General features: G+C 36.1%; 1 protein-coding gene across 4 annotated transcripts in view; it reads left to right on the forward strand.

Annotated features, from left to right (window-relative positions):
* Positions 1 to 13,459, forward strand: part of LOC105484396 (maestro heat like repeat family member 9) — a 131,756-nt gene that overhangs the window by 15,100 nt on the left and 103,197 nt on the right. For all 4 annotated transcript variants that reach the window (XR_011611043.1, XM_071075536.1, XM_024793643.2 and 1 more), the window contains exons 4-6: positions 7,161 to 7,240; positions 8,162 to 8,297; positions 11,092 to 11,178. Coding sequence is in view for 3 of the 4 variants with exons in the window: in XM_071075536.1 (XP_070931637.1) it covers positions 7,161 to 7,240; positions 8,162 to 8,297; positions 11,092 to 11,178 (303 nt within the window). In the remaining variant the exon portion in view is untranslated. The remainder of the gene's footprint in view (positions 1 to 7,160; positions 7,241 to 8,161; positions 8,298 to 11,091; positions 11,179 to 13,459) is intronic.

The raw sequence follows: 13,459 nt of genomic DNA on the forward strand, positions 1-13,459 counted from the left end.
ATTTAGAAAGTGCAAATAGTTAATTATGGCATTCCAATTACAGAAACAAATTAATCAACTCCATCAATTTGTCTCTATTGATGAATAACAGGAGTTTAGTGAACCAACTCCTAAGCATGCATAGTAAAACTGTGGTTCTAAGAAAGCAAAAGCTGGACTACCATTCCAGGTCTTAATTTGTTTTTCAGCAACAGAATCTACATTTCTCTTAGCTGTGGAAAAGGCCAACTTCAGAAACCCAATTATATTCAAAAGAATGACACAGACTTAGGTTGGAAATAGGAGTTGCAAGAAGAGAGAAGGAGACAATCAAATGGCTTGTTGGAAACAAAACATAAACTTGCTTGATGTAGAAACTGAGTTCTTGCTACCATCGAGGCATGGGCCACTCAAGATAAGGCAGGACTAGCAGGATGGAAGAGCCTGCAGGGAAAGACACCTCCTAGCTGAAGATTATCAAAGTGTGTGAAAGTGATTCAAAGACAGTGGGCTAGTATGAGAGGTTGATGAGTGCTTCTCACTATATTAATAGCACAGTCCCAGCTGCTAAGTCCTACAAAGACAGGGCTGTTGTAAAAGAGCAATAATGACCATCTGAAAATGATGAGAGTGAATTCAGTCACCTGTGACTTTAGCTATAAAGTGAGAGCACCTTTTGTGCAGAACCTGGCTCTTTTGCTAATGGGTTACCACAGCCATGGGGCTGTAATCAAGAAGCACTAGCAACAGTATCAATGCCTTTGATAGATGGCAGAGGCAGCAGCAGCAGCAAGCAGCAGCTTTTAACTTCAGCAGAGGTAGGCAATGCCAACACATCAAATTATAGCAGTAAAGGAGGTATAAGACAAATCTTTAATTACTTCAGATAGCTCAGATGTAAAACACAAAATCTTTTGTAATCTATCCACTTATTTTTTTTTCAAAAATGTATTAGCTAATTTTAATTATTTACACTTTCAGAGGAACTTTGATATATACTTGTCAAATTCCTTCCAGAATTTCTCTTGGCATTTTGAGTTGAAACACTGAATTTACAGATTAATTTATGAATACTTCCTTAAACTATTGTCTTATCATTAGAAACATGTTTTCTTTCTGCTTCTCTGAATATTTAGTAAAGTTTTTTCTTCATACGGACTTCATACAATATCTTTAGAAGTATTTTATAAACAGTATTGAGTGTAAAATGTATGATTTGCAAATATATTCTCTCAGTATATGGTTTGTCTTATTTTTCTTAATGGTATCTTTTGAAGAGCAAGAGGTTTTAGTTTTGATCGAGTCCAATTTATCATTTTTTTCTATTTTGTGGGCCATGGTTTTAGTGTTGCATCTAAAAAGAAAAAAAACTTTTCCTAACCAAAAATGAGTGTTTTCTTCTAAGGGTTTTATAGTTTTAGCCTTACATTTATATTTATGATCCATTTTGTGTAGGTGCAAGGTAAAGTATGAGTTCATCTAACTGTGTTAAACATCTTTTGTCCCATTCTTATGTTTGTAACATAAAGTCTTGCAGCATTGGCCCATACAGTTTCTAACTTTCAGAGCTTAAGGAGATTTTCTTCATGAAGTGAATATATGATCAATTTCAAATGCTTTTATAGTTTTACAAAAATGGTATGCTCTTATTTTTAAAAGTCATGCAATGTAGATTAGGGAAAGAAAGAAAAGAAAAGAAAGAAAAGAAAGGAGGGGGGAAGGAATAGGAAAGAAAGGAAAAAGGAAAAGAAAAAGAAATGAAAGGAAAGGAAAGGAAAGAAAGGAAGAAGTAGGGAGGGAGGGGGGAGGGGGACAGAAGAGTGTGAGAGAGAGAGAGAGAAAGAAAGAAAGGAAAGAAAGAAAGAAACTAGCACCGTGAAAAGAGTCATCAGCAATTACTACTTCAGCCATATCTCTAGGTCACAAGTCATTTTCTCTTAAAAAAAATTGAACACATAACTTACATTGTTTTGTGGCATCCATTATGACTGATGAAAACATGATGGTGGTCTGATTCTCTAGCCTTTGTCACCTGGATTCTTTCTGTCGAAGCCTTTAAGATTTATCTTTATTTCTGGTAAACTGGAATTTTATAAAAATGTCTCTGGTATTTTTTTTTAATTCAAATATACTGGGCACTCACACGTTTCCAATCTAAAGGCTCCAGCCATTTATCTCTGAGAAATTATACTACACTATTGATTGGATAATTTTTCTCTTCATGTTTTCTCCATTCGTTATGAGACTCCTATTAGCTACATATTGAATTGTAAATTCTTAAGAAATTTGACAATTTGACAGCTTTGAATTTTGGAACTCTTCAATATCTGATATTATATTTTCTGTATCAATTCATCTATCAGAGGACACTTAGGTTGATTCCGTATCTTGACTATTGTGAATACGCAGCAATGAACATGGGAGTAAAGAGATCTCTTTGCTATCCTGCTTTTATTTTCTTTGGATAAATAACCATAAAGAGGATTACTGAATCATATGGTAGTTCTATTTTTAGTTTTTTAGAAATCTCCATACTGTTTTCCATGTGGTTGGTTTCATGCCAATTTACATTCATGCCAAGGGTTTACATGCATCCAAGGGTTTCCTTTTTTCCATACTCTCACCAACTCTTATTATCTTTCATCTTTTTGATAATACTCATCCTAACAGGTGTGAGGCAATGTCTCACTGTGATTTTAATTTGCATTTCCTTGATAATTAATATTATTATATTGATAATATTGAGCATTTTTCATGTTCCTATTCACCATTTATGTCTTTTTTTCCCATAAGTTATTGGGGTACAGGTGGTATTTGGTTACAGAGTAAATTCTTTAGCAGTAATTTGTGAGACCGGTGCACCCATCATCTGAGCAGTATACCCTGAAACATATTTGTAGCCTTTATCCCTACCCCCCTCCCACTCTTTCCCCCAAGTCCCCGAAGTCCATCGTATCATTCTTATGCCTTTGTGTCCTCATAGCTTAGCTCCCACATATAACAGAACATACAATGTTTGGTTTTCTATTCCTGAGTTACTTCACTTAGAATAATATTCTCCAATCGAAATAGGAACACTTTTACACTGTTGGTGGGACTGTAAACTAGTTCAATCATTGTGGAAGACAGTGGCGATTCCTCAAGGATCCAGAACTAGAAATACCATTTGACCCAGCCATCCCATTACTGGGTATATACCCAAAGGATTATAAATCATTCTGCTATAAAGACATATGCACACGTATGTTTATTGCAGCACTATTCACAATAGTAAAGACTTGGAATCAACCCAAATGTCCATTAGTGACAGACTGGATTAAGAAAATGTGGCACATATACACCATGGACTACTATGCAGCCATAAAAAAGGATGAGTTCATGTCCTTTGTAGGGACATGGATGCAGCTGGAAATCATCATTCTCAGCAACCTATCGCAAGAACAGAAAACCAAACACTGCATGTTCTCACTCATAGGTGGGAATTGAACAATGAGATCACTTGGACACAGGAAGGGAAACATCACACACTGGGGCCTATTGTGGGGAAGGGGGGGCGGGGGAGGGATAGCATTAGGAGATATACCTAATGTAAATGATGAGTTAATGGGTGTAGCACACCAACATGGTACATGTATACATCTGTAACAAACCTGCACGTTGTGCACATGTACCCTAGAACTTAAAATATATGAAAAAAAAAAGAAGAATATTCTCTAGTCTCATCCAGGTCATTGCAAATGCTGTTAATTCATTTCTTTTTATGGCTGAGTAGTATTCTATCACATATATGTATGTCATATATATGATATATATTCATATATATAAATGTCATATATATGATATATATTCATATATATAAATGTCATATATATGATATATATTCATATATATATCACAGTTTATTCACTCGTTGATTGATGGGCATTTGGGTTGGTTCCACGATTTTGCAATTGTGAATTATGCTGCTATAAACATATGTGTGCCAGTTTCTTTTTCAAATAATGACTTCTTTTCATCTGGGTAGATACCCAGTAGTGTGGATTGCTGGATCAAATGGTAGTTCTACTTTTAGTTCTTTAAGGAATCTCCATGCTGTTTTCCCTAGTGGCTGTACTACTTTACATTCCCACCAGCAGTGTAGAAGTGTTCCCTGATCACCACATCCATGCCAACATCTACTGTTTTTTGACTTTTTGATTACCGTCATTCTTGCAGGAGTAAGGTGGTATTGCATTGTAATTTTGATTTGCATTTCTCTAATCATTAGTGATGTTGAACATTTTTTCATATGTTTGTTGGCCATTTGTGTATCTTCTTTTGAGAACTGTCTATTCATGTCCTTGGCCCACTTTTTGATGGGATTGTTTGTTTTTTTCTTACTGATTTGTTTGAGTTTGTTGTAGATTCTGCATATTAGTTCTTTGTCAGATGTATAGATTGTGAAGATTTTCTCCCATTCTGTGGGTTGTCTGTTTACTCTGCTGACTGTTCCTTTTGTCATGCAAAAACTCTTTGGTTTAATTAAGTCCCAGCTATTTATCTTTGTTTTTATTGCATTTGCTTTTGGGTTCTTGGTCATGAAATCTTTGCCTAAGCCAATGTCTAGAAGGGTTTTTCCAATGTTATTTTCTAGAATTTTTACAGTTTCAGGTCTTAGATTTAAGTCCTTAATCCATCTGGTGTTGATTTTTGTATAAGGTAAGAGATGGGGATCCAGTTTCATTCTCCTACATGTGGCTAGTCAATTATCCGAGCACCATTTGTTGAAAAGGGTATCCTTTCCCCACTTTATGTTTTTATTTGCTTTGTCAAAGATCAGTTGGCTGTAAGCATTTGGGTTTATTTCTGGATTCTCTATTCTGTTCCATTGGTCAATGTGCCTATTTTTATACCAGTACCATGCTGTTTTGGTGACTATGGCCTTATAGTATAGGTTGAAATCAGATAGTGTGATGCCTCCAGATTTGCTCTTTTGGCTTAGTCTTGCTTTGGCTATGCGGGCTCTTTTTTGGTTCCATATGAATTTTAGAATTTTTTTTTTCTAATTCTGTGAAGAATGGCAGTGGTATTTTTATGGGGATTGCGTTGAATTTGTAGATTGCTTTTGGCAGTATGGTCATTTTCACAATCTTGATTCTACCCATCCATGAGCATGGGATGTGTTTCCTTTTGTTCGTGTCGTCTATGATTTCTTTCAGCAGTGTTTTGTAGTTTTTCTTGCAGTGGTCTTTTGACTACTTGGTTAGTCTATTCCTAAGTTGTTGTTGTTTTGTTTTTGTTTTGTCTTTTTTTTTCTGCAGCTATTGTAAAAGGGGTTGAGTTCTTGATTTGATTCTCCACTTGGTCGCTGTTGGTATATAGAAGAGCTACTGATTTGTGTACATCAATCTTGTATCTGGAAACTTTGCTGAATTCTTTTATCAGTTCTAGGAGCTTTCTGGAGGAGTCTTTAGGGTTTTCAAGGTAAACTATCACATTATTAGCAAACAGTGACCATTTGACTTCTTTATGGATTGGGATGTCCTTTATTTCTTTCTCTTGTCTGATTTCTCTGGCTAGGACTTCCAGTACTATGTTGAAGAGGAGTGGTGAGAGTGGGCATCCTTGTCTTGTTCCAGTTCTCAGAGGGACTGCTTTTTGTATGTCTTCTTTGGAAAAATTTTTATTTAGGTCTTTGCTCATTTGTAATTGGGTTATCTGCTTTTTTTTTTTTTTTTTTTTTTTTTTTTGCCATTGAATTGTATGAGTTTCTTTTACATTTTGGATATTAACCCCTTATCTGATTTATGTTTTACAAATATTTTATCCCATTCCATAGGTTGTCATTTTAATTTTGTTAATTGCTCTCTTTGCTGTGAGAAGCTTGTTAGTTTGATGTAGTCCCACTTGTTTAATTTTGCTTTTGTTGCCTGTGCTTTTTACGTCCTACCCAAAAAATCTTTGCCAAGACCAATGTAAAGAAGCTCTTTCCCTATGTTTTCTTCTAGGAGTTTTACAGTTTCACATCTTTACATTTGTCTTTAATCCATTTCAAATCAATTTTTGTATATGGTATAAGATAAGGGTCCCATTTCATTTATTTGCTTGTGGATATTCAGTTTTCCCAACACCATTTATTGAAGAGACTGTCCTTTGCCCAGTGTGAATTCTTGGCTCCCTTATCAAAGATTAGTTGACCATATATTAATGGGTTTATGTCTGGGCTTTTAATTTCATTCAATTTGTCTATGAGTCTGTTTTTACAGCAGTCCATACACTTTTAATTACTTAATTTTGTATTATAGCTTGAAATCATAACTGTAATACCTCCATGTTCTTTCTTAAGATTGTTTTGGCTATTGGAGGTCTAGTTCTCCAGTTTCTTGGAAAAGAAAGAATGATAAATTCTTAGTGGAATCCCTTTAATTATCACTTTTAAAGCCTAAATTGTTGTATTCAACAGCTGCACATTGCCCTGTAGTGGTTCTCAGTCCATAGTGTAAGTTTAGTCAGTCTTTAATAATACCTGACTTAAGTTGCCCTGCTATTTTTTTTTTTTGGGGGGGACAAGAGTCCCGCTCTGTTGCCCAGGCTGGCGTGCAATGGAGCCATCTTGGCTCACTTCAAGCTCTGCCTTCCGGGTTACTGCCATTCTCCTGCCTCAGCCTCCCGAGTAGCTGGGACTACAGGCACCAGCCACCACGTCCGGCTAATTTTTTTGTATTTTTAGTAGAGGTGGGGTTTCACCGTGTTAACTAGGATGGTCTCAACCTGCTGACCTCATGATCTGCCCACCTCAGCCTCCCAAAGTGCTGGGATTATAGGCGTGAGCCACCGCGCCCGGCCCTGCTGGCATTTTTATAGGCAGACTCCACACCGTATAGGTGGGACTTAATAGTTATAGTGGTGTACAGAAGTGCATCTGGTAAAGAGCACACCTTACAAAATGCTGTCTGGAAATACAAATTATATAAGCATAGTTGTTGACTGTAAAAGACCTCCAGTTAGGCAAACATACTATTGTAAATTTAAATTACAGTTTGTCTGGTCTTAACACTTCTATGAACTTTTGAGCGTGTTTTCCAGCCTGATTTGGTTCCTTTAGTCTCTGTAAAAGGGAGAAGTACACATGCTATTATGAGTCTCACTGTTCTGTAATCATTAATTATTCTTCTTTTTTTTTTTTTTAACATGGTACTTAGGCACATAAAGTTAGCAGCCTATTGGATGCATACTCAGGCCTCTTAAGTAATGAATCCGTGATCCTGGCTGTGAACTCCAGGTATGATAAGCTATCATGCTCTTTTATTTCCCTAATTGGATGTATTTAAAATGTTATCTCTTTAAACATGTAATTGTGAAAAATTAGGAAATTACTCCAAATTCCACCATTATAATTTGGCAACTACTATTTCTTTCTCATACTCTTTTCCAGTCTTTCTGTATTGTATAGACAGGCAGATAATCTTTCTAGCTGCTTATGCAAGCTTCATTTGCCATCAGTTTGAAGATGCATCTCAATGTAAGAAATACTAAGATATGAAAAACATATTATCATTGATTACAGAAATTGTGGTAGTAATATAGTTCAACTGTTTAAAGCTTAGCATGGCTTTGTGGACTTGGCTGGGAATGTAACCACTCTTCGCATTATTATGTTTATGGAGAAATATATTCTGATTTCTAAATAATTGTTTATAGATAATATTTACAAAGAAATTAATTCCTTTATATTTAAAACATTATCATTTTTAAGATAATACTTAAGACTCATCTGTCATATAAAGCCAAAAGCTGAACCTCATTTTTGTTTATCACTAAGAAATGGCTGGGCCAGGCACATGGCTCATGCCTGCAATCCCAGCCCTTTGGGAGGCCGAGGTGGGCGGATCACAAGGTCAGGAGATCGAGACCATCCTAGCTAACATGGCAAAACCCCATCTCTACTGAAAATACAAAAAATTAGCCAGGCGAGGTGGTAGGCGCTGGTAGTCCCAGCTACTCGGGAGGCTGAAGCAGGGGAATGGCATGAACCCGGGAGGCAGAGCTTGCAGTGAACCGAGATGGCGCCTCTGCACTCCAGCCTGGGTGACAGAGCAAGACTCCGTCTCAAAAAAAAAAAAAAAAAAAAAGAAATGGCCACCAAATTTCTGTTATATTATTTGTTATCTCATCATTAATAATTATGCCTTTTTCTTGTCAGCTTTGTGGATCCCTTACTGCAGTTTGAATCTCAGCTGAAGATAATAGAGTTATCCTTTGGAATGATAGTTGTCATGCCAAGTCTTGACAAAGTAAAAGAAATGGGGAGCAGTAATGAGGACTTTGAGGACATGGAGGTAAAATTTTTCTTCCTTTAATCATTGTAGGATATTATTACACATCACAGCAATCCTGCAGAATGTGTCTCAGCAGGTGATAATCTTGAGAGTCCTCCTCTTCACTCTTTTTAGTTGTAACAGTCAGTGCACTTATCTATACCCCTGGACTCCTTGTGAGTTCTACAACCCATGGGATTTTAGTGGATTCTGTAGGATTTGTAGGAGCAAATAAGTGAAGATATTTTTGGGTAATTGGTTTAGCAAGAATAGGGAGTTTGCTGGCAAATGTTTCAAAGAATGGAATAGGAACATAGAAAGATGGAAGTAGAAAGAATCATATAGTAAGATTAGCAAACATCTGTGGTCTCCATTTCCTCAGCATTGCTATACAGTGAACTCGCTCTATAAGCTAGAGAAGAAATTCGTGGCTTATGGTATAACGTGAGGTCTCAGCATAGCCACCTCTCTCCTTTCTTCAGTTTGTGGAGAGAACCTAGAACACTCAGATGCAAAACTATCAGGCCAATTATTTCCTTTTATAAGAGCTTCTATACAAATATCAGATAATTTCAGCCTCTTCTGCAATTGATGCAAGGTGACTTTAATGTAGAAACTTTCTCAGCTATATTCCTATATCCCTAACACAGATTTTTAGGCTGCTAATTTTCCCAAATGTGCCATTCTTTTCCAACTTGACCTCTTCCAAATATTTCTGAATGGCTACCTGAGAATACTCAGAGATACTTTTACTTTTTACTGGTGAGGACCACTCTGGTAGTTGGAAGAAGAAAAATAACTTTCTGAGTTAAATGAAACTCTTCTTCCAATACTAGCAAGAAAGAAAAAAAAATGTGTTGTTATATAGCATTTCAACATCCAAATGCCCCATGTTTATTAATGTTCCATGTATTTTATATGTCAGCTACTCACACATGGAAATTTCCAATACCTACATAGCATACAATTTCTAGTACCTACATAGTGTGTGGAACAATAAATCTTACTGTTTCCATCTATTTACATATAAAATGTATTCAATATTGGATTTTTTTTTTTTTTTTTTTTTTTGAGACAGGGTCTTGTGCCGTCACCCAAACTAGAGTGCAGTGGCACTATCTTGGCTCACTGCAGTCTCCACCTTCTGGGCTCAAGCAATCCTTCCATCTCAGCCTCTCAAGTAGCTAGGACTACAGACATGCACCACCATACCTGGTTAATTTTTGTTTTGTTTTGTTTTGTTTTATAGAGATGAGTTCTCACTACGTTGTCCAAGCTGGTCTCAAACTCCTGAACTCTAGTAATCCTCCCACCTTAGCCTCCCAAATTGCTGGGATTATAGGTGTGAGCCACTGTGCCTGGCCTGAATTATATTTAAATATGACGTTTGGGTAACTTGTAGGTGTCAGTTAAAATAAGAACCAAGTCACATCATGCTGGAATCTTCTCCAACCTATTTCAAATCACAAAGGCATAAAAGTCTATTTTTTTACATAGATAGTAGTAAGTGTCAGCACTTAAAATAGCAATTACTGTCTACCTCCATCACAACTACTCAGGTGGATATTCACAAATTAATGCTTTCAATGAACTTAAAGCAACAGTTAGAATAAAATATATTCATGTTATTACATTCTAAAAGACGATGGAAAATTGAAAAGTATATGTACAAGAGTATCCCGAAACAAGCACTAGAAAGATAATCTATAAACAGCTAAGGCAAGAGAAAATTTAAAATTTTAGATGTGAGAATTTTTCTAAATCTTCATCATTAGAATAGGAAATAAAACTTTTTATAAATAGGGGGACAAAACTATTAGCCAGGGCTATGTTCTTTTTGAAAATTAACTCATACCTAATGTAAATGACGAGTTAATGGGTGCAACACACCAACATGGCACATGTATATATATGTAAGGAACCTGCACGTTGTACACGTGTACCCTAGAACTTAAAGTATAATCATAATAATAATAATAAATAAAGAAAAAAATGAACCCAAAATCATGCATCCAGTGAAAATAAATCCAACATATTGAATTCTCAAGCAAAATCACATTTAAGCACAAAGAATATTGAGAAAATGCAGCATTCATAAACACGGAGAAGTAAGTTTTTATAAAATTAAATTTACAGCTTTTCCTCCTATAAACATGGTAGATGCAGGCCAGGCGCTGTGGCTCACGCCTGTAATCCCAGCACTTTGGGAGGCCCAGGCGGGTGGATCATGAGGTCAGGAGATCGAGACCATCCTGGCTAACACGGCGAAACCCCGTCTCTACTAGAAAAATACAAAAAATTAGCCGGGCGTGGTGGCGGGCACCTGTAGTCCCAGCTACTCAGGAGGCTGAGGCAGGAGAATGGCGTGAAACTGGGAGGTGGAGCTTGCAGCAAACCGAGATGGCACCACTGCACTCCAGCCTGGGCGAGAGAGTGACACTCCATCTCAAAATATTAATAATAATAATAAAGAAAGAAAGAAAGAAAAACAACATGGTAGATGCTTATTATAGAAAATTTAAAGATTATAGAAAGTCACTAAATAAAAAATACTCATTCTATTTCTCAAAGGGAATTACATTTTTATGTTTTCCTTTGTCTTTTTTCTTCGTATATTTTTTAATATCTGAGATAATGCTAGAAGTCTTTAAATATGTGTGGCATTTTACAATTTGATGTTAAGTATTTTCTGTGTCACTGATTTATGTTCAAGGAATTGAAACCCAATTAAAAGTAACTTTTAAGCAAGAAAAAAGCTGTAGACACTAGGTAAAAGTTTCTCTAAGACTGGCTGTGCAATGTTTTTGTGTTTCAGAATTTATACCACAATATTTTAAATATATATGAGAACATTCTTCTGACCTTGGTGTCTAAAGACCTCTACAAACTACAAATCTTAAAGGTAAAGGGGAAATAAGTAGTTTAATTTTCTTGTCATAAATCTAGTATGCTCACTATGCTTCGCTGTCTTTTCACTTGCTATATTTGTGTCTCCTTCAAGTATTTGATGACTGAAAGTTTTTCTTTACCACAAAAAAGGGAAATGTAGTCACTTCCCTTTGTTTGAATTACAGAGGCACACTTTTAGGAATTTAATTTGGGAAGGACAGCATCAACAGGCACTTGAAAAACCAGGTCTCATGTGGTGCTATATGGGTGAACACAATTTGGAGTGGCAGAGAAAGTATTAGAGAGCAGTGTTAGCCTAAACTATCCTCAAGTTCACATAGCTATGAAACCATGCTGTGTATGTCTGTATGCATGCTGCTTCTTCATCAACTCAGGTACTAAAGAAAATGCTGAGCATTCTATCTTCATGGATACTACTGTACCTAAAGAAGGCCTAATGACAATTCAAAACCTATTTTTCACAACTTAATTTTTTAATGTCTAAACCAGAGACAGAATACTGCACTGCATGTCTTATGGTCTTCAATTTTGCATTCCTAACATGTTGGCATCAGAGGCCAACTGTGTAGAAGTACTGGAAAAACAGATCAATTTATCCTACTGGGAGCATCTATGAGCTGTATAAATCATAAATACACACAAGTAAAGAAGCAGTATTGGTATTTATGAGGACAAAAAGGAATTTGAAGAAAAATAAAATGTATTAGGCTAATTTGTGCCTAATTTGAGCCAACTGTTTTTTTTTAATTATTCATTTAACAAATGTTGTCCACTAGCTAGCCACATGCAGAAGATTGATATTGGACCCCTTCCTTACACCATATACAAAAATTAACTCAAGATGGATTAAAGACTTAAATGTAAACCCCAAAACTATAAAAATCCTAGAAGACAACCTATGCAATACCATTCTGGACATAGGAGCAAGCAAAAATTTCATGAAAAAGGCACCAAAAGCAGTGCAACAAAAGCAAAAATTGACAAATGGGATCTAATTAAACTGAAGAGTTTTGCCCATCGTAAGAAACTATCAATAGAGTAAACAGACAACCTACAGAATGGGAGAAAATTTTTGCAAACTATGCATCTGACAAAGGTCTAATATCCAGCATCTAAAAGGAACTTAAATTTACAAGAAAAAAAAATCCATTACAAAGTGGGCAAAGGACATGAACAGACACTTTTCAAAAGAAGACATACATGTGACCAACAAGAATATGAAAAAAAAAGCTCAACCTCACTGATCATTAAAGAAATGCAAATCAAAACCACAATGAGATATCAACTAACACCAGTCAGAATGGCTATCCATAAAAAGTCAAAAAACAGCAGATGCTGGCAGGGTTGTGGAGAAAAATAAATGCTTATACACTGTTGATGGGAGTGTAAATTAGTACAACCATTGTACAAAACAGCATAGTGATTCCTCAAAGACCTAAAAACAGAAATACCATTTGACCCAGCAATTCCATTACTGGATATGATATATCCAGAGGAATATAAATTGTTCTGTCATAAAGACATATGCACACATGTTGCAACACTATTCACAATAGCAAAGACATGGAATCAACCTAAATAACCACCAATGGTAGACTGGACAAAGAAACGGTAGTACACATACACCATAGGATACTATGCAGCCATACAAAAGAATGAGATTATGTGATTTGCAGGAATTTGGATGGAGCTGGAAGCCATTATCCTTGACAAACTAACACAGAAACAGAAAACCAAATACTGCATGTTCTCACTTATTAGTGAGAGCTAAGTGATGAGAAAACATGGACACTTATTGGGGAACAACAGATACTGGGGCGTAACAAAGGGTGGAGGTTGGGAAGAGGGAGAGAATCAGGAAAAATAATTAGTGGGTACTAGGCTAATACCACAAGTTTATCTATATAAAAACCTGCACATGTACCCCTGAACTTAAAATAAAAGTTAAAAAAAGTTGTTATCCTCACGACCCTTCACGGTGATTATGAATCCTCCCCTTCCGTGCCCGTGCATGCTCTTTTATTCACCCCATGAAATTATCAATAGTTTCCATTTATTGAGTTAAGCATTGACTCCATGTCAGACACTAAATTGAATATGTGAGTTATCTCATATAATCCTTAACATAATCTCGTGAGGGGGTTACTGTAATTTCTTCCATTTCACGATAAAAAAAAATGAAAACAGAGAAAGGAGCAATAATATATATAATGCTAATGTGTGGAGGAGCCCCTCTATCTTGGGAACCTGTTACTTAACCACTTTGTTCTTAT

Source organism: Macaca nemestrina, chromosome 1 (assembly GCF_043159975.1).
Source record: "Macaca nemestrina isolate mMacNem1 chromosome 1, mMacNem.hap1, whole genome shotgun sequence".
NCBI lineage: Eukaryota > Metazoa > Chordata > Mammalia > Primates > Cercopithecidae > Macaca > Macaca nemestrina.